The 22,104-nt window shown below is 38.1% G+C and overlaps 1 protein-coding gene across 2 annotated transcripts; it reads left to right on the top strand.

The window, feature by feature from the left end:
• The first annotated feature begins 182 nt into the window (after positions 1-182).
• LOC139130475 (relaxin receptor 2-like) lies at positions 183-11,044 on the top strand. Of its 2 annotated transcripts, none has more exons than XM_070696256.1 (16): positions 183-258; positions 1,405-1,493; positions 2,440-2,580; positions 2,982-3,086; positions 3,641-3,752; positions 4,275-4,346; positions 4,669-4,740; positions 6,708-6,779; positions 7,409-7,480; positions 7,991-8,062; positions 8,820-8,891; positions 9,383-9,454; positions 9,734-9,805; positions 10,055-10,126; positions 10,262-10,333; positions 10,603-11,044. In XM_070696256.1, the coding sequence occupies exons 2-16, from the start codon at positions 1,424-1,426 to the stop codon at positions 10,745-10,747; spliced, it is 1,293 nt and encodes a 430-aa protein (XP_070552357.1). In that variant the 5' UTR covers positions 183-258; positions 1,405-1,423; the 3' UTR covers positions 10,748-11,044. The 2 variants fall into 2 exon arrangements, with proteins under 2 accessions (XP_070552357.1, XP_070552356.1); XM_070696255.1 differs by having other exon boundaries at positions 188-258; positions 1,401-1,493.
• The last annotated feature ends 11,060 nt before the right edge of the window (positions 11,045-22,104 follow it).

The following is a 22,104-nucleotide window of genomic DNA, read 5'->3' on the forward strand; positions in this document are numbered from 1 at the left end:
GAAATTTTTGCAAAGATCAATTTTTTACAAGTTATAATATTTGACAAATAAATGCGCTTGTTTCAACAAATTTCCCATGAGGCCTTTCTGAGACGTACGCAGTCGTCCATCGGGATCGCAATCCAATCGAGTGACTATAAGCGGCTTTAAATAGCAGTGCAATTATCGTATTCAACGGTAGTGCGCTGTGTACAATCACTGAAATCAGTTCGTGTTGGTCAACGACTGACTGAAGATCAACGTCAGAAGTAAGGAAAGGTATGTTTGTCATTACGATTCAAGTTTAATAATTTACCATGGAGGAATATTATTTAACAAATTCAAATTGTGAGATATTTTGATAATGCGTTGACGTCTTATAGTTTAACGCTAAAGATGTAGCAGCAAAGTCATGGCAAACATATCAATTATTTTTCTTTTAATTAGTCTTTACATCATAATCAATGTCAACGAAGTTTCCGTATCGATAGTAAATTACAACTTTTTAAGTTTGAGATTATCAATGATAAGAGAATAGATAGTCATCCGGAAAAATTGGAACATGAACTTAAATCAGTTTTCCGATGAAGACGTATAATAATTATACTACATAATTCCAAAATAACATGCGGGTTCCATTCAGCTATGTATAATCAATATGCTGCAACTCTGTCATGTTCTGAAAATAATGTTGTATATTTTCGTGAAAAAAATTCTGTTCATTTTTATCTCAGGATATCAATACAACACTTGACCTTTGACATGTCACTGATATTGCCACAAACGGCTGACAGCAGCAACAAACCCTGCTTCGCTTTTACACGTGAAATGGAGACCGGGGACGCTTCATTCCATTGTTTCGGGAACACAGATTAGCTTTTGCCGGCGCGTTTAAGATTCCAAACGAGTCACCCTCTTTCCCTTGTATCTTTTAATTATCCATGATATTAAAATATGAATATTTGCGGTTACAGTCCCTCACACTGCTGAGGAACTAAGACTCTCGATATTGCCCAAAGTTCAAAAAGTCGTATACAGTCTGTGAGTTTTTTCTTTCATAACCACGAGTCAGAACGCAGCAAGTCTTTGTCCTAGATCCCTTTGAGCATCCTTATATAAACTGACATTCTTTATAATATCCTTTGAGTATACCATCACCGGTCAAACATCGAATGACATGAATCGAGTTAATTGGCATTTTCCGGGAAAACACTGACGATTTGACTCTAAGATATCTCAGAGGGACTCACGAAAAAACCTTAATTAATAGCAGACGTCTGTCTCTGTCACATAGTTCTCTGTGCCTGTCTCTTGTACTTCGTTTTAAATGTTTTAACTAGAAGTATGTCTCGAAGAAGCGTTCTATAAGATCTCTTGGTCGTCAGTCCATAAGTTTGTGCCTTCTCATTTCATTCACCAAGTCAGAGAGATTGCTGAAAGAACTATGGCTGTGAACCTTTGCGTTCGTATCATCCTATTGTTGACGGTTGTAGCGTTTCGACAGGACAGTAAAGGTGAGCTAAGTGTCTTTATGCTAACATCCTAACAGATTTGACATCAAAGCCGCGAGCATTTAGCTGTATTTTTAGCATTTCATTATTGATAAGATGGTTTGATATCGAAAGCAACTTAAATATACATAATTATGCTTACCAAAGTGTGACTACAGAACGTTTCCAACATAGGCAACGAACGTACACAGCGTAGATTTTAACAAGTAGATGGCGTTTGACTCGGTATTCATACATGGCCGCTGCGAGCGAGTACACAAAGACCGTGAACAATTTATCGCCAAGGATTGAATTGGATTGGACGATTGGAACTAAGTTGGGATAATTGGATAGTGAAGCAATGACGGTTTAATCTGCAAATGTAGGTTCATCTGCTGTTCTTTTTAAATGCACTTGTTTTTATGAGTAATTTGTAATATTGCAACATTCAGCTATAGAGCACCTAAGATTTGAGAAATTCGAAAAATATGAGGATCCAATTCTCCCAAATTAGTTCCAATCGCGTTTGATATTCCCAAAGATATCGGGCCTCAAAATGAGAGTAAAAAGTATCTTTGAAGAATGGATGGTATTTGCTTGGAAAGCAAAATGCAAAAAGATACAGATGACAGGATGTTTGAAGAAACTGAATGAGTCATCAACAAACGAGATACTCATGGTCTATGTTTGTCTTTTGTCGAGCTAAAATACAAACCTGATAGAACAATTTCATCACCGATGTACCAAGACGAATAAGATATCACATTAATGATACCGCATGACGTCAAAGTTGATCTTTTAATGTATTCTGTGATATATAACATCGAAATTCATTGACACATGCACGTAAAATGTGTATTTTGTAGCTCTCTATACAAAAGCTATGATTTATAACAGCAACTCCAGTCCTTGATATTCTTGCTATCTGTTTCAAGTCGTTCTAATTTGGATATAACCGTATTCTCTGTAGTACATGGCCAGTCCACTGCAGCGTTTGAAGACTGTACGCAAGATCAGTTCCACTGCGGACAAGGGCAGTGCATACCCGTAGAATACATGTGCGACAGCGTAAGCCAATGTTCCAATGGCGCTGATGAAGGCGAAAGCTGTGGTAGGCACCATTAAACGTTCTTTTCCCCTAAATATTTAGTGTTAAGGATACAGATAGAAGAAATTTATCGTGAGATTGTAATTTCATAAAGTCCTATTTCTGCGAAGTTGAATGAACCTCTTACTTGTTTTAAAGTTGGCCGTCTGCCTTATATCTGACCGTCTGCCTTGGAGAAGACCGATATAAATAGGGCATTTATTAAGGCATTTATTTTCTGCCTCGTTCCTCTGAAAAATAGATTATTTTGGTCGGGCAAATAGTCTTTTCGAATTTACCTATATATCTTTTTTTTTCTATTTTCTGCTTCTTATTACTCAAACACAAAGTTAATGCTTTGTGTTGCCTTGTGTAAATCCATGCATTAGATTGACAGACATGTTGACTAACTTGTTTGCTTTCAGCCAAAGACCTTGGTGGATGGAGTCGCCTCCTTTCCGATAAGCATTTCACTATTATGAATCCACTGCAGCACTTTCGAAACCTGTTTGAGAAAATTGACACATGCGGTGAGTACCACTTCCGGAATGATTCGATTAACATTTTGAGGATTTTACAGGTGAATGGACTTCGCTATACTCTTTTAAAGAGTTGTTCGAAAAGAATAAAGTACATTGCATACCAAAATATCCACCATCACATGAATATCCCGATAAGGAATTATTATAGCGGTATATGTTCAGTTTATTATCAATCGATATAGCTCAAATAGTTAGTATTACATATATGGAGGTTGATGCTAAAGGAAAACAAGATATTTTCGGATACGACAAAATCAAAGGCGAAGTATCAATTTCTCTGGATCTATAGACAGTTAATATGCCTACTCTGAACCATTAAATGATAACAATTTCCGTTCATTGATAACTCAATAACCATGAATAAGGAGAATAAGGACTTATCTAATAATTTGACTTCGTCATGAGGATTCGTCTTATAACATATAAGTAAATGGAATTGCACGTAAATTTCTATTTTAAGAGCAACCTTTATCCCAGCATGCAGTTACTTAATTTTCTTTTCGAGACGGTATTCTCATGAAGTGTAATTGATACTTTTCCAGCCTTAGAGCATGTACCGGATGGTTGTATTTGCAAAAGGGCCACAAGACTTCAATGTGCCAGACAGGGATGGACCAGTGTGCCGAAAGACATTCCAAGAGAAACAACAGCTCTGTGAGTAAACCAAGCGCTTACCTTGGGTTTCCTTCAGATGTCTGATATGCTGGCCCGGCCGTGATGAGAATTGAACGAACTGAATGAATGCTGCAGTTCTCCGAAAACATGAATTTGATATTAGCGCTCTCGAGGAATTAATACCTTGTATTTCTTGAACGATACGTTGAAAACGCTCGATGAAAATACGAAGCCTTGCTGTGATCATTTAGGGTTATGCTTCACGCAGATCGTAGCATGAAATCGTCGTAGAAAATTCAGACAAATGCACAAAGACACATGAATGGTATATGGATAAAAAAAGTTAGTAAACGAGTGGGGTAATGCCAAAGACAAGCTAACATTTTGTTTGTACAACATGTAGACCACGAAAGAAAGCTTTTTTAAGTTAAATAACAATTTAGTATTGAAGAATAGGCGAGAGTTTCTAGTTCTGCGATATTTAAAATTGTAAAATTGGACATAAGTTGAATTGTTTAGTGTGTAACTTCTACGCTAAATGATACTTTTTCTACCAATCAGGTATTTACAAGACAATGAAATTACAGACTTGAATCCGGAATCGTTCCTTGAACTTCATCAACTGACATTAATGTGAGTACTCTTTCCAAATCTCACAGATTTCAAACTATACCCAAGGCAAATTCGCTCACGTTGGGGAGCGCATTGTTACTAGATCTACAGTTTATAGAAGGCTTAGTGTATTTCTCGTCAGACAATGGTCAGCCATAGTGAATATAAGGCTTTCATTTAAGCCCAGCATGGACGTAATTTTATGGCTCGCTTTTACCAAAATTGTCGTAGGTCTTAAAAATATTGATGTACTCCTGTACACAACTGAAGCTTTGTGTTCTTGCGTAGCTTCTCCCTCCCTTTACCTTCCGAACATTTGAATTGGTAACATTTTTCTTTGCAGGTCACTTAAAGGGAACAAACTTAAAGAAATTCCATACGGAGTGTTCGATCAACTCGGAAAGCTTACTAAATTGTAAGTATCGAGCAAGACCAATCATTATCCCTATCTTGTAAGTTCATTTTAACAGGTATTAGAAGTATTTTGCTGCCCCTAAAGAAACAAGTTGTAACATAAAAATATCAAATTAAAAGTAGTCTATTTTTCAAACATATCAAATTAAAAGTAATCTATTTCGAATTGTGACAGTATTTCCTTCAAGGCTAACTTCTTTGCAGTAAGAATACCTGCAAACGCCTTCATTCTAATTTATTATCGGGCTTTTTAGAGGACTGCTTAAAGCATTAATTTCAAAATTCTAACTCCATTGTGATCATTAAGATAGAATGCGCCTCGAGGACAGATGTTTAGACTCTAATTTTTTCCAATTCTATTCTGATCTGCCACTTGTGGGAGTTCATTTCGAAGCCCTTGAAGTCACCGTCTTAGCGTTTTGAAAATAGAAAATTTTATTTACAGGGATTTCACAGGGATGACGCCCATTTTGAATTTCAAATATCGGTAAAACTTGGATGATTAGTTTCTCCGGTATCAAAGTTTGCTCGATGACCCCGATATCTATTCTTGGTCTTGAAAGAGAATGGTTGAAAGTTTCCATGAGGAAAGTTTTAGCAAAAGTTTAAGTCTTCCACTTTCGAAGCGCACTGGTACTTTCTTAAAAGGTTAACCTAATTTATAATTTTACTGAGAATAAAATAAGGCTCTTTAAGGTACTTTGCCTTCTTGTATATATATTATTATGCATCAGACCCCATAGCACAAATAGTCGGACCAAGCAATGTCATTTGGCTCGAATTCTGCAGGGGTCAAAGTTAAACTGTTGGAGAGATAATTATGACCAGTTATCAGTGTTATTTTACACAGGCTTTGGTTTCGGAGCTTTTCAATTTGACGTAACATTATCTTCAGATCATGATTCATTGTATGGCTAAATTACTTTTGCAGTATTTTCGTTTCGTTGTTAAACTGCCGTTTATATAGTTTCTACATTTCATCTGGCATGAGTATTTTCCCTAACTAACGAGCTGAAAATCACTTTCGACCTTTAATCTCTCATCGGCAAGAGGATGCAACTTGGCGGCCTATTATAAAAGTAAACACTTTTGGGAGTAAATCGATATCTCAAAGCCCCTTCTGGTTTCATTGAAATATAGAAGAAGATTATACATAACCAAAAATACAATACACTATTGAATCGGCGTCCTCAGGTGCTGGAAATATGAACTTAATTACAGCCAATACTCAAAGGGATCGCGACTAGATATGTTAGGGTTCTCTTATTCACGTATGTACAATGGCACTGCAATCACTTGAGAGAATTTAGCTTATAGTTGCTTTTGATAAATTTAGGATGATGTTCAAGAAAACTGTCCAACTTGTCTTTTCAAATAAGATTAAACAGAGCTTTGTTTGTATGACCACTCACTGCCTATATACGTTCCTCGAGCCTTAGAAATATCATTGGCGAAGATTTTGAGATTCAGTTTAGTCGTCGTTCTTCATTAACTGTTATTCCTTTCTGCTAAGGGGTCGCCCACCCCTGTCTACATTTCCGTCCTCTTAGACAATGCATGGAATATAGTGGTTGCCTCGGTCCTGTGCCAGACCTTTCGATGATTGTCGACGGAACGTTTTAAAATCATATACCTCGAGATCAACATTCAATAGGAAGGATAATATATGCAACATTAAGGGTTGTACAATGCGCTGAGCCGGTTTGACAATTGGAGAAAAGAGAGAGAACTTTGGACTGAAATATTACCAATCTGTATTCAATTCTCCATGGACGTGAAACATCGGTCACTTCGGGTTGCTTATGTCACCACAGATCATTCATCTTACGGATTCTGAATTATAGCTGCTGTATTGAGCAAATATCGCAAGCGAAAAAAGAAAACCTGAAGGTAGATTGATCGAATAAAGCAATCAAGCTATTATTTAGTCACAGAGGCGGACAACTGTCAATTGCTTGTTATTCTCAGGTATCTCAATGAAAACGAACTTGCAGTTGTGCACCCAGGAGCTTTTAAAGGACTGAGAAGCCTCACGTGGATGTAAGTGTTAGTATTCGATCTTCTATAGGCCATTGCACTATTGCGGTGCAAACTGATCCAGGGATTTCTGGACGTTATTCCCTTTTTGTGCAATGACATAACTAGCAACAAGTCATGCATGAATAAGTGACTTTCTTGGACATGTAATAAGTGGACATTCTCTACACCGCGCAAGAGTTTCTTTACTTCGTTCTCGTAATTAAATCATCAGGATGAATTCATAATTGTTATTAGTGTATTTGATGTAACCACCCTAGTGTATCAAGCAAAACAACTATATTAAATTTGAATATGATGAATGACTATTTAAGAATAATTGCGCGAAGTAGAAAATCTTATCTCTGCAGACTATTTTGTAATAATTACGTTTACAACTTCGATGCAAATCCAGATTATTTGACATTTAAAAGTAAGGAAGATGGGAGACTGTCGGTTCAACCTATAATCCAAAGTATTTCAGTCGAGCTCCATATATTTAGCGATAACAGAAAGCCTATAACATAAGGTTTCAACGAGAAAAAATAAGATCATAATGGTATGGCGATTATTTATTCCTACACAACAATTAATGTTTTGACTGTTTGAAAGTTTAAGAGTCTACTAATTCCCAGACTGCAATTGCGTCACAGGATTCTCAGCAATAACAGGTTTTCAGCGTTTTCCGTCGGTATGTTCATCGGTTTGGACAAGCTGTATTATCTGTAAGTGCCATTACATATCTGTTCCTGAATGACGCTGCAAAATGCTCTTTTTAAGCGTCTTCCTCGCAGTCCGACAGTCTTTTGACACCTGCATGCTTGCCTTGGCAATTTCTTGAAGAAATATGCAATATACAACATTTCTCGAACAGAGATTTAGATTGAAAGATAACAATTGGCTCACAGTATTGATGTCGAGTTGCCAAGGACAATTTGCGGCCCTGAAAAATAATATATTTCATTGTGAATGAATTGTATCTTGTTAAAACGTAATAGAGGCTATACGAGGCAACAATTAAAGTGCTTTTGTTTTTTGTTGTGGTTGTTTTGGTCATCGCTCTGTGATTCGCGAATGAGTAAAAGCTTATCCACTATGATGACAAAAATAATATGGTGAGGAAATATAAGAAGAACAAATGAACACGTTAGCCTGTCAGAGAATGGTAAATAATTCAGCTTGCTTATTAAGTCATGCCTCCATTGATTTAAGCTTACCGTCATTTTCATCGGCAGAGATATAACGGGGAATGATATCAGAAGACTTGATGCGAAAGTTTTCGAGGAGTTGCCAGCGCTAGAATGGCTGTAGGTATACAAAAGAGAAAAAACATATCACAACCTTTTGCAATAATGTAATGTCACGGACAGAACGCAAACACAAACACAAACACTAACCTTCCTACAGTTTAGTATAGAGTTGAAATATGCGACGAATCTGCATAAAGTGTTAAGGTGCAAAATGAATAGGTGATTCAGACATGGCAATGTCATTCCATGGTACTATAACAGGTTGTATTAAATTAGTGAGGGAACTGTGCTACGAAAATGTTGCTTTCCTTTTTCTCCTTAGCTTCAATCCTTTGCTTCACGACGGGTTTTCATCATGATTTCATTGTGGCTTATTACGAAATTCATTTTATTTATTTATTTTTTTTTTGCGAGTGGTTTTATTTCAAGTTTTACCTTCCGGAGATGGTCTCATAGTATTATGTCCTATACAACGCGGCATTACTCTGATAGGTCCTGTACAAATCCGTGTATTGGATGATGTAGGCCGACAGAGCAATTAAATTTATTTTCGCCAAACAAACGTATCTCTTCCGGCATATGAACATGCCAAAAAGTGTTGATAAATTAGATGCATTTTAGGCCAAGTAAGATTACTGGATTGCAGCATTGAAATAGGTAATGGAGAAGACGCTAAAGATAAATAACTTAATTGAATGTCTGACTTCTGCAAAAGGGGGCAAATGTTTCTTTCTAAGTTAAAAGCATAGTTGGTTTTACATTTAACACTAATTTTTCACTTGCAATAACGATACTCAATCTGGTACTTTTTAAGCAACATGGATGGCAACCATCTCCAAAAACTCGAACCGAACGACTTTCCCGTAAAGAATATGATTGAAGTGCTGTAAGTTGAAATGTTTTCATGTAATTGCTCCTGTATCAAACTTTTCAGGCAATAAATTGAAAAGGGCAATTATTTAAGCACTTGGCGTTAAGTGTCCTGGAAAATGTGTATTCAAATACACAGCACTTGACAAAAAAACTTGGACGTCAATGTTTTCGATATCCTTGAAATATGCAATGCATTCGTATATGCTTGATCTATGTATGGCACTCACGTCTTAAATGCGAGAATATATAACGATTTAACATGCCCTATTTGGGAAAAATACATTCAGTGATACATCCAGCGGATCTTGTAACCATTCATCTATCAACCTCTACACTGTAGATCCATCTGTTATGTATTGATTCATTCGTTCCTTTGTTTATTCTTCCACCTAGTGCCACCCACTCATTCATCCACCCTTCCTTTCATCAAACCAACCACATATCCTTGAACTCTAATAGCTTTCAGACAAGTTCTAAATGTAAATTCTCCTTGCATATAACTAGGGCTCTGAATGACAACAGTATCAGCTTTGTTGCTGAAGACGCTTTTAGAAACACTCGAGGCTTGATTGACCTGTGAGTATCGTTTTAATTTTGACTTGTATAAGGAATGAATTGTAGCTGTTGTCCCGTTTTCTTATTTTTTAAGCCTAACAACAGGAATTCTCACATTTGAATAACGGCATAGAAATTAATGTGTACCAATCTAGTCGAGTACTATAACATGGCAAGTAGAAGATGAAACTGTACATTTTAAAGCTAGTGTTACCGTACTGTATATTTCAGTCTTACTACAAATGAAAATTACTCTTCGTTTGCGAAAACAAAAACACACTCCATTTTATTGAATCACAGGGGTCTGTCCGGCAACAATATTTCTTCACTCGCATCGGGCACTTTTGGGAACCTCACTCATTTGACCGACCTGTAAGTACCATCATTTTTGTTAAGCTACACATGAACTAGAGAACATATTTCAAACTTCGTCACTTGAACTTTCAGTGTAATGTTGAGACACGTTGCGTTAATTTTACACGGAAACTGCAAAATGATACTTTGACCAGAAAGGTGTAGTCATTCATAGAAATCAGTAGTCAGCCTGCAATACTGGTCTGAAGGCAAGAGATGTCATCTCAGTAGAAAAACAAGGAATCTAAAATGCCCTTTCCTCAACAGGGATCTGTCAGATAACCCGCTGACCAGTCTGCCCGTAGATATTTTCAGAAACTTGACGGCACTCCGAAAATTGTAAGTATCCAAGTCAGTATTCAATGACCTCTGGCAACCAAATTCATTTCATTGAAGATACAAAAGAGTGTGTTCGAATAGATTGTAATATTTCATCACATGCTTATTGTATGTGTTACTTTCATTGGCCAACAGAGATTTGCACAATGTTGTGATCAGTAACATCGAAGAAGAAATGTTTGAATCCCTGGAAAACCTACAACACCTGTGAGTAAATACTTGTGTAACTTGTTGCGTTTATATCTTTCTTAAAATGTAAAGGTCACACTCTGAAGTGTGCCTGTTTTCGCATGCTTACAAACATCCGTGTATTTGGTGGTATACACTTTTATCGATGATTGTTACTGGGCCTACAGAATTTTGCTAATAATTTATTCATCTTAAAATTTCATCAGTAAATCGATAAAGTGTGGCGCAAGAAGAGTTAGAAAATATGCTAATATTTTATCAAAACTCTTCTGTGTTCCATTCTTCAGATACGTGTCGTCTCCAGAATACTGTTGCTATTCTTTGAATGCTCAGTTTTGTATGACTGATGATGCCATCATGCCGGTCCAGTGTGACTACCAGGTTGCTGTTCACGTTGATGTACCGAGCCAAGAACCAACGAATGATCATTAGTTCTTTGATCAGAAACATTTCGTTGTCCCAACCATATACGTGTGTCAACTTTTCAACAAATTCCTATAGCGATTTCACTATTGAATATGCGTTACGCTCATGGTTTAGTAAAATGTAGGCCTATTTAGTTTTTTTTTCTTTCAAAGTGGAAAGGAGGGGCAAAAAAGGTACGATACGTTAACGGTTGATTATTTGTGATCATAGAGAAATATATAAATTAATGTTTAATTATGTCGCTACACTGATGTAATGATGTTATGAAGCGTTAGTCATGTTCTTTATCTTTACCGCTATTAAACTAGTATTATAAAATCCCACCAGTACTATTATGACCTTATTATTTACTTCGCATCTTTCGCACTCGGGTGCCCTTTTCGGCCTTCAGGATCACAACAATTGTCGAAGTACTGTTTTACACGTAAGGTTTGCCTCAAAAGTCCAAAATTTTACCAAGAGGTAACATTTTAATCTCACTGTAGAGATGGGAATGTATGGGAATACTTCCATCGTCGGTTTCATGTCGTTTTGTGCAAGACCAGTGATGTTGACCCTTATGAAAAGGAACCATGATTTAGTTTCATTTAAATACTGCCTAAATTTCTTTACCCTTTTTCAAAGTTTTTGTTTTTCGGCCTATGAAACCTTTAGTTACTCAATTACCTTCAAAACTGAGCCCCACTAGTGGTCAAAAAAGTATTGTAAAAGTTTGCGATGTCAAATATCTGTCCCCAACGCACATAACTCTATTGGCAAAAGTTTGATATTTCGACAAAATAAGCTGGTCATACCTTTAATTACGCCACGAGCCCCGCTAAGTAGTAGATTAGAAACTAATTGTTTAAGTGTGAGAGTCCAAATGTCTGTCCCCAAGACGCGTGAAACTATTTCAAATGCATTTTTGCTCTGTGGTGTTGCTGTGAAAGAAGGTGTTTTGAGGCGTTACCGAACGTAAGGGTATGCTATTAATGGCTGCAAGGTGCAACACCCTCGCGCTGTCCCCGTGGATACATTGTTGCATCTAGTATGCCATCAGCTTGCAGGTAAGTTTCAAATCATATCAGATGTCATTAAACGATGCTACTTGACTTTCGAATTTTAAAGCTGTTTCAATTGATAAATCAAGCTGTACGATTCAAGATTCACTACAGTATCACTTCTCGGTTGTGTTTGTTATTATTTGGTATTTATTATCAGTCTATCCCAGTCTAGGATGGTTCTAAGTTGTGCGTGTGCGAAGGGGGTCTCTCCCAACATACTAAGTATGAAATCTCAAATGTATTTTTTTTTAAATCAAACTACTCGAATAGAATTGGCATACTAATTCTGCTGACATGCAAGGCAATGTGTTTGAACTGCGACTTTTTCCCCTAGCGAAGTTTGATTGCATTTCGTGGAGGGTATGGGAATTTTCAATGTATACTTTTTCTCCTGTGAGTATAAACATTTGTGCCCCTATATCTGTCAGTACGGCCTACCTGCCAAGGATATAACATGTTAACTAAATATCAGCTGTGATAGGTCACGAACTTTTGACAAATGCCGTGCCGATTTAAGGTGGCATATTTTTCAATTTAGAAAGATCATCTTGCCTTCCTTTAGCATAGAAAACCTGCTACCCGATACCCATGCAACGTGACCAACAAACCGACCTCCTAGGAAAGAGGATTTACTTGCAAAATGACCACGACTAACGTTATGTTTGCACCAAAACCCGTGCCACTGTGGCGACAGTTGACCGTGCGTGAACGGGCACCTTCCTTTAGCTTATAGACTCAACGCCGGAAATATTAGCCTAAAAATGTCTGCAGTAAAGTCAATTCTGACACTTTTTAACAATTTACTTTGTCTCGGCGATTGTGAAGTATATAGGAAAGTAGGTAAAAAGGCTACACGCCGTAGTCAATTCTGATGCTGTACTCTTGAATGGCTAAGCGACTGTCGGCGGCTCTTCGGTCCCGGCAAGATGTTGGGGTTTCGATATGAGCCTCGGACTTTGTGGGTGATGTTGATCTTATTTGAGTAGAGAAGGAGAGCTCTATAATCCTGTTTACATGTCTTACATGCGTGTATCATATGCGACTTTATGGTAAGCTTATATGCTCAAGTGTAAGACTCTATCTACTATATTTATGACATCAACGATGCTGAATGACCTACTGAAGCTTATGAAAAAACTTCACTTGGCCTTATATCAATCGAAGGAAGTTGTATTGGACTCAGTGTACGAAATTTAGAGAAATAGCTTCAGGTTATAAGGACCAGCTGCACCAAGCACTTAATGCGGTTGTTAATGACCTGCAATACTACTAAACACAACACTCTCTCCCTCAATACAATGTTTTTTGAATGTTATAACATGTGAAAATATATGTCTTTTCAACATTCTGCTTTTGAAAGAGACTGCAACGAACTAATTATTATCATATTATATCATGCTACCATGCGCCATTCTAATTGGACGAGAGCTCAGGCCAGCGATGCTAAAATACTGTTTTAGCACTGATAGCGGTGCTAAAACGGGCCCCTAAACCAGCATTTTCGCAAATTGCCCAGTCGGTGCATTTGAACGTACCTATCTAAGCCATAGACCCTCGAGATAACCCGAAACAGTCCGCTTTGTTTCAAAGAGCGAAGACCGAATTTTGATACACAGATAAAGTGTGGGTCTGTAACTCACCTCTTGGTGAAAAATAAGTTGGGATTGATGATGAAACACATCTCTGAAGTAGCACACGTGGGTGTGATGTACGTACACAAATTATTCCATCAGGGAGCTCGAGACAGCGCATGCACCGTGCACTTTGCTTGAGTCGAGACGTGATATATCATCCTACCGCTCTTTAAAATGAAGCTAGTATTGTTCATACACTAATAATTGACACTTCCTCACAGTAACGGTATGTCAGATATTCTTTACCAAAGTTTGGGCTGTAACAGACCAGGGTGTCCTGACGATGTACACCTAGAAGTTCAAAATAACAACGTCGACGAAATTTGACATCCCTGTGTCAGCGTCCAGCTCTCGCTTCATCGGGTAACACAATCTGCACAACTTATGATCACAGTTGCAGTCATCGCACGTCTGGATTATAGTGTATTTCAAAACTGCTTGTTTTCTGGTACAATTAACGATCAAATTATCCATCAAAAGATCCTGTAAATTCACTGTTCCAATTCTGAATGCCGCGACGACGCGTCGATACGCGTATGCGGTACAGAAATGAGACAAATCTATTTTAGAATGCCAAAAAAGCAAGGGCTATTGTTCTAATGTAAATTTACGAAAAAATTGTTACTTTTTCTTATATTTCAACTCTTGACCCGTTTTCTGTCTCTGCAGTAGGTACATTTTGACAAGTAAGCTTAGTGTTCGTGTTGCATGCGATGTTGATGAACGTGGTGCGTATTTATCGTACGATACTGTGTGCCTGTACGTAATCCCAACTTATGAAAATGCTCGATCTCAAGCGCAGAATTTCCGACGTTCGATCTCTCAGACGTCCGTTTTCTGCATTTGGGCTAAAAGTGGTGAAAATACCCAAGTAGGACAACAAAGACACACAAGTTGATATAATGTAATAGCAATAACCCCTCCGCAGTCGGGTATCCACTCGATCTTGGTTCATTGCGCTCCATATAGCCTATCGGCTAGTGCTATATGTCGCGCATTGTACCAAAATCTCGTGTATACCCTCTTGCGGCGGGGGTTATTGCTTCAGTGGCTTATGTAATGCGCATGTGCAGATCCGTAACAAAATATGCGAGTAACCGAAAGTGTAACCGACTAAATTCATGGGCGCCGCCATGTTGTTTTGAGTGCTCGTAGGCCTTTATAAACAAATAAGTATTATTTCATAATATGCCATTATTATTATCCACCGTGTCACTGATACAAAGTATCGTTACTATTCACGCCTAAAAAATAAAAAAGAAAGAAAACTGTCGTGCATATGAAAGAGGGCATACGCAAAGAATGCTTGGACTGAATTTTAGAAAAGCTTTCCCTGTGTCAATAGCTAAATACAAAAATTGCCCGTTTTTTGACAGAATGCTACTTGTAGTTTTCAGCTTGCAAGTGGAAGTTAGGCAGTGCAGTTACTATTGCAACGATAATGATGGCACAATACGTCCCTGTTAAACACAATAGGTTGTTATTTGCCAATTTTTGTCCAACATTTTTACACATTACAGAAAATCTATACCTGCTGGGTCTGACATCGTGTATGTGAATTGTTTCCATCAGAGGGTAAACTGGGCATAGTTGTTGTACAAACGTATAGATAGCAAGTAACAATTAATTCTATTTTATCATGAATCAATACAAATAACATTTCTAACATTCACCTCCGGCGCGACACCAAGGGCTGAGCCTATACAATATTAGGTCAGCAAGCATTCACTCCAAAGGAACACTGTTTACATAGATTGTAGATAGTGTAAGTGAATGATCATGAATAATCCATCTACATTATCTGAAATCTCAAAAAGATCACATCCCTCATGTTCCTCACTGTCATTGAATTCTGAATCACATGTTTAATAGTCAGAAACAGATTGGGGTTAGCAAATACCTTTTTGAGTCACTAGTTCCCGAATTAATCAAAATATTTACTAGCCCAGCCTGGGTTTCCACTAGCCCGCCAGTGACTTGTAAACTCTTTAATTAAAGCTCATGGTTTCACTGCGTGCTCTCCAACTGCAAAACGTTGGGGGAAAACTGCGTTTTGGCATGAAGATTTTTGCTTATAAAATTAACGAAACGTTGAACCAAAAATATAGCAAGATACCAATAAGTTATTTAAGCGTAGTGAATGACCATTCTTTGAGTGTAAATGATACGACTGTAATGCGGTACCTTTGTGAATCTCTCCAAGGAATTCCCTACTCCACTGTGATACTTTTGTGATTCCAAACTACCTCCATGTGAATATCTAGGTGAACGCAATGACCCTATGTTCCTTGATACCAATGTAATTATTGAGGGAAGAAATGAAAAACAAAAAAACACTCGCATAGCATCGCATGCACATACGTCCAAGTGGTGTCAATAGCGATATCCGATGATACAGTTGACTCCTTGATCTCCATGTATTGTATGGAAAGCATGGCAGGCTATGATGAGGAGATTATTTGTTGAAAGGGATGGGTGAATTTCAGTAAGGTTTACAAATCATTACGTTTGATAAGATTACCTTATTGATGAAAAGCAGCAATAAATCGTGATAATATAATGTAGAATCGAAATTTGAGCAAGTGAAGCCAAACTTGTTTTCGTTATTTTAATCCTATGTCCCTCTTCCCCAATAGACGAGTCCCTTTGTCATATCCGCCATGCTGCCATGCGCCAGTAAAGCTTACTTAACGTCGCGACGCGACGGACGTGTTCTCTCATGACACGGGCTATTTTATCTCTCACAGCACGATGAATGAATTTCACTTGTGACTACAACGAATTTCATAGCAAAATTATTTTTATTTTGATCTTTGAAATGTCTGTGTTTTTCTATGCTGCAAAGGCTTTTACTTACACTGCATAGTCCATGTATTGAACCGATCAGTTGAATTTTTACATAGACGCTTGACGTTTTCATTTACAACTTTTGTCTTTTTTCAAGATTAAATCAAGCCGTAATTTATCAGCACTACGTTTTACTTCAACCAAGAATTGCATAGCTTCTTTAAATTTAAACCCGACTGAAGAATTGTAGGTCAGTCGGGCTCGGAAACCGTCCCAGTGTTCGCTTTGCTTTTTGGGCAATGTGGTTCTCCATGTCGTTGGAGGCTGATTGACTTGGTTCATCTCCTAATTTATGCTAGCCCGTCTGGATAGTAGGCGCCAAAAATTACTTGGTTGGCGGAAAAACTGCTGCTGGCCGTAATGTCAGGCTAGTGCAGCTGATTTGCACACTCTTGCAGATTCATAGTCATTATCTGCATTAAAGCTGTTGCAGGTCTTGACGGAGAACTTTTCATCATTTTAGGACCGACATGCTCTAAAACTTTCGGCCCTACCAGAAATCTGTCGGTCTCTAAGCGACGTTAATTTCGCACACTGTATCGGACTGCACATTGGCACTGTCAAGATTATGTGGTTTCTGTTACACTGCAAATTCTTCTGGATTGAAATTTCAGAACATTGTCTAGTATTTATTCCAATTAGGTTTGCGGGCAAACTTATGTGTCTTTGAGCATGAAATACTGGTTTGTACCCTAACCAGAAAACTTATGGTTGTGAAAGGCAGTGACCAAGAGGCGAAATTAATGGTTTGTATTCCACGCCACAAGATCACTGTGCAAAAATTGGTCATCGTTGGTTTGTTGACAAACTAAACCTATTCTATGATCTGGCGGGAATTTATTCCATTTTGAAATAGAGATTATTATCCACAGATGTTGATTTTTTGACCGTTTTCCTTAACATGCGGGATTGCCCCCTGGTTTGAAAATATAACAAGTAAAACTGGCTTAGTCATATGCAGTGTTCGCGCCACTCTCGCAAAATGCGAATAAAACTCATTTTGCGAATTTTTTTGATAGTCATTATATAGCCATGCATGCGAATTCAAATTTTCGACCCGAAAAAACGGTTTGGTTGGATCGATCACTCAATTGCGACTGCCTTTGCACTATTATTTCCGGGTTCTGGAAGCGACCCGAGTACTCCGTTCAGAATTGTATTAGAATGCAAGGGTGAGCAAATGCACTACCCAGAGCTCACTGGATAGCAGTTTTTACCGCCGGGCAAGTAATTTTTGGTGCCTACAAGCCCGACGGGCTAGCGTAATTTAGGAGAGTAGCAAAGTCATTCGGCACCAAATGCTATGGAGTATAATGGACAACTGTATTGCCTTACGAAAGCACAAAGCAAACGCAGAGACGGTTTCCGAGCCCAGCCAAACTGAAAAAAATCTTCATCAAGATTCGAATTCAAAGAGCGTAGGCCTATGCAGTTCCACAATGAAGAGCTGTAATGGAGATACTGTTTGTTGTGAACGATGCTTGCCCATGAGTTCAGTGTCGTGAATTACTTGGTGGTTAAAATTCCGTATATTATACCCAGAAAAACATTAAAGAAGCTGAAATTATTTGACATTGATAATCCTGTAGCTGAACGGCAGGCAAAACAGTACTTTGCTAGTACTTTGTTTCTGTTGTCTCATGCTAAATAATAGAATAGTCCAATGGCCGCCGAGTGTCCTGCTGGTCCATAATATTCGTGTGTTACTATTTAGGGACCGTGGATAATTAAAACACGCGCACAGTAAACGCAACTTCTGTGTTTAGGGAGGGAGGGGGTTTGGCTGTATTTCGATTACCGTGAGCAAACATCGCACTACAAGTTTCCCTATCGCAATATCTATTTGACATACATAGGAATCAGTGCACGAGTAAAATAATGTAACAATCATTTTGGATACACTGTTTCATTTCATTTTATTGGTTGCGTTTTTGTTGAGTTGGCACTGAACAGAAAATAAGGGGTAAACTTATATGCGGGAGGGGGGGGGTCGGTGGAGTAAGCGTGATTCCATAGCGACGTAATCACCGATTTTTGGATGCACGTACAGAATGAGGCTTGGTTGGATTTTCGCACTTCCAAACTTTCGTTTATGGGAGGGGGAGGGGGTTGAGGAAAAACGCACTGTTTCGTTTACCGAGCGCATGTTTTAATTATCACGGCCCCTTACGGCTGAGGGTCGGAGGAATGTGAGGGGGTCACTCAAAAATTGAAAGCTACAAGGTAGTGTTGCTCAAAATTTGGAGAGAAAAGTGGGGGCTACTCAATTTTGGGGAAATGTACTGAAGCGTTGAGTGCAGTTATGAAATGATACAAAGGTAATAGAAAAGAATGAAAAATGCTACAGATTAAAAAGTGAGTAATTTTAGCTTCATTTAGAATATGTATACATACCAAAGTCGCGTATCTGATAATATAAGTCAGTGGCATCTGTCTGTCTACATGTATGTATGTATGTATGTATGTATGTATGTATGTATGTATGTATGTATGTATGTATGTATGTATGTATGTATGTATGTATGTATGTATGTGTGTGTGTGTGTGTGTGTGTGTGTGTGTGTGTGTGTATGTATGTATGTATGTATGTATGTATGTATGTATGTATGTTTGATGTATGTATGTATGTATGTATGTATGGATGGATGGATGGATGGATGGATGGATGGATGGATGGATGGAAGGATGGATGGATAGATAGATGGGTGGATGGATGGATGGATGGATGGATGTTTGTAAGGATGTTTGTATGTATGGATGGATGGATCCATTGGATGGATCCATTGGATGGATGGATGTTTGTATAAATTGATGGATGGATGGATTGATGTTTGTATGTATGCATGCATGCATGTATGTGTGTATGTGTGTATATGAATCATGACATGACTACCATGAATTCCATTGCCAGGTCATTATTTTACTCGACATTGACCTTTGATCTCAGAAAAATTCGTTGTTTTAACATGCAACTGATGCATGTATACACAATGTAAATTGTTGCTGATACATGGTTGACTTCATGTTGTTTTTTGTTAATTTTCCCCTTCTTTCAAGAATTATTTCAAAGTCTAATTTCACCGAACCATTATCTTGGTAGCCAGGGATTGTTTAGGCAGTTTAATTTTGCAGAGCGCTAAAAGTAGCGTGTCCGTCGGGCCAGGAAACTATCGCCGTGTTTCTTCTGTTTTCGGAATCTCAGCCATATGCTTGATGTCAATAATAATCATTAATGTTTGGTTGAAATAGCCGCAACAACATCGTTTCCTGATTTATGAGCGGATCTACTGGTTTATTAGTTCTTGCTACCGCAGAGTATTGTTTCCATGCCCGGTAACCCTTTGGAGTAAGATACGACAAATTTGTTTTGTTAGACATGGGTTGTCGATAACATTTTTTATGATGCTTGGCTCGAAATTGAGTTGAACGCTGACTCCGATTTTGCCACTAAGAAATTTTCAAAAAATGACATGGGCCCTTTCTCGATAACTGACTTTAACATCAAAGTGTATTCAATTGTGGATGCTGCGTAGCAACGGTCGGCGTATTCGCCGGGTAGGAGTCAACAACAAATGTAACGATGATAAAACTCTACACACAATGTGCATGCAGTTCGGACACTTGTTATCAACATGATGATGGTTTACCAATCATTTCACTCATTTTCGTTCACTTTGTGTCGTTTTGTGTTTCTTTCTGTGTCTCACTCTGTCTGTCTATCTGTCTGTGTCTGTCGGTGCCTGTCTCTGTTTTGTCTGATTGTCTTTCTGCTCTCTCTCTCTCTCTCTCTCTCTCTCTCTCTCTCTCTCTCTCTCTCTCTCTCTCTCTCTCTCTCTCTCTGGCACTGTACCAAGGCAAATGATTTCCTGTCGCAAAGGCCCCGCAAATCTGCATATTAAAACAGTTATTCTTTTAAGACATGCTAACCTCGCAGAAGACCAAAATTGAGAGCGAGAGCGAGAGAGACAGAGGCACAAAGAGAGATAAATACAGAGAGACAGACACAGACACAGAGAGGCACAGAGAGACACACACAGAGAAAGACAGAGAGATTTGGAAGACATCAAAATTCAGTCACAGTGATCACACTAATTTTCAAGGGTGGTTTATCGATGAAGCTGTGACGATTTTGAAGGACCTTACATCGCTAAATAAATTTACTGAACATGACATCCACTGAGGCGTGCGCGTTGAAGAAATCGTGTCAGATACTAGTAACAATCGAGAAAAGTTGATACTTTCAAAGCTCAAATAAGAACAGGAAAAAGTGTTGATTATTGATAATGCCAGGTTCGTAGAAGATTCACAGGCCCGACAAATTTCCTGGGTGTCTTTGTCAAAGTCTTCGAAGCGTATAACATTTGTGTAAATTGGAAAACTTAAATTCGTCTGTGATTTGTAGTGCAAGTAATGGGTTTGTTGTGCAGTCTTTATATTTTGATCAATAAATTAGTAAAATACCTTGAATTTTATCAGGAGAAACACGAAATCTAAAGCCCTCTATATCATGAGAGTGTTTATACCTGCAGACTCGCTAACTCTTTCCTGTGTAGACAATGCAGAAACGTTTTATGATAAAATGTTCTTCACTCTTTGTTTGTGGCTGAGAACGTGTTGTTGCACGTTCTATGTAAAACAAAAATTATTGTTTTTTATATTTCTGTAGGCCTAAAGCCTTATGCAACTAAACAGTTTAGATAAATTATCTCAAACGTTAAATACACTAACATTCACAGTCGCCTTAAACCAAATTGGAATGTCACACTGGAAAAAATAAGCATTCAGATCGACAAGGAACACATAGACTTGTTATAGATATAGATTCTGCAAAGTAACTGCACTGCTGTGCACGATATCTGTTCAAGATAAAGTGTGCCTCAGGGACAGAGATATTCGGTTTAATCAAATTTTGCACATTTTACTAGCATGCTTTTTTTTGTTTATAAAGCCCGCATAGAAGTTGCGCTGTCGCCGCCTGCTTTAATGTGAATCAAGAATGTATTTTCCCCTAAGAGTTAACATGGTAGTCGCGGCCACTTTGATAATCAAATACTGTAAAGAGTAGTAACTTTTGTTTCTGTAATCCGACTTTCAGAGTGAGATGACCTGAGCACCTCTCCCTAAAATGAAAACACGATGTAAACAATGACATATGGTCACAAGAGATAGTGGCTATGCAAAATTTTACGACACACAACATGTGATAATTAAACCAAGGTTGAATGAACGGACCATACGTTGTACAACCGGACACTTTGCTCCCTTTACCTTGAAACCAGTACAAATCATCTTGTCCTGAAATCTAGTGCAAAATCATATTGTCCGGAAATCTGGTTCGGTGTCGTTCAGGAAATCTAATCGATCGTCTCCTTTCGCGGAACTCTATTGAAAGTTCTCGAGTCCGAAAATCAAGTCAAAGCCCACCTTGTACGCCAATTCCTGTAGCGAGCGAGTGACTTACGAATGACGATATTTCTACTTTTATCAGGGACCGGATCGCAATTATTTCAGGGTAGCATAGAAAATTGTTGCCAACAGTTAGACTTTCGAATAGACTGTGTATGATAAAACTTTAAAACGAACATTTCGTTCTCTTTATTGCACCATCGAAGTGGCTTCTTTGAGTTTTTAATATCAGACATATTTTTGTTTCTTGATCAGATTTTCAACAAAATTTAAAAACAGCGAATTTACTCAATATCTGATTGTCGATGGAAGCTACTCCAAAACAATAAATCATGTCAAAGTACAGAATGTGCGTCATTGTTTTAGCAAAAAGTATCATTAAAAGGAAATCGTTTCCGGTTAATGTGGAAGATTCTGATTTGCTGGTAACAGA

The sequence above is a fragment of the Ptychodera flava genome, chromosome 4 (genome assembly GCF_041260155.1).
Source record: "Ptychodera flava strain L36383 chromosome 4, AS_Pfla_20210202, whole genome shotgun sequence".
Lineage (NCBI taxonomy): Eukaryota > Metazoa > Hemichordata > Enteropneusta > Ptychoderidae > Ptychodera > Ptychodera flava.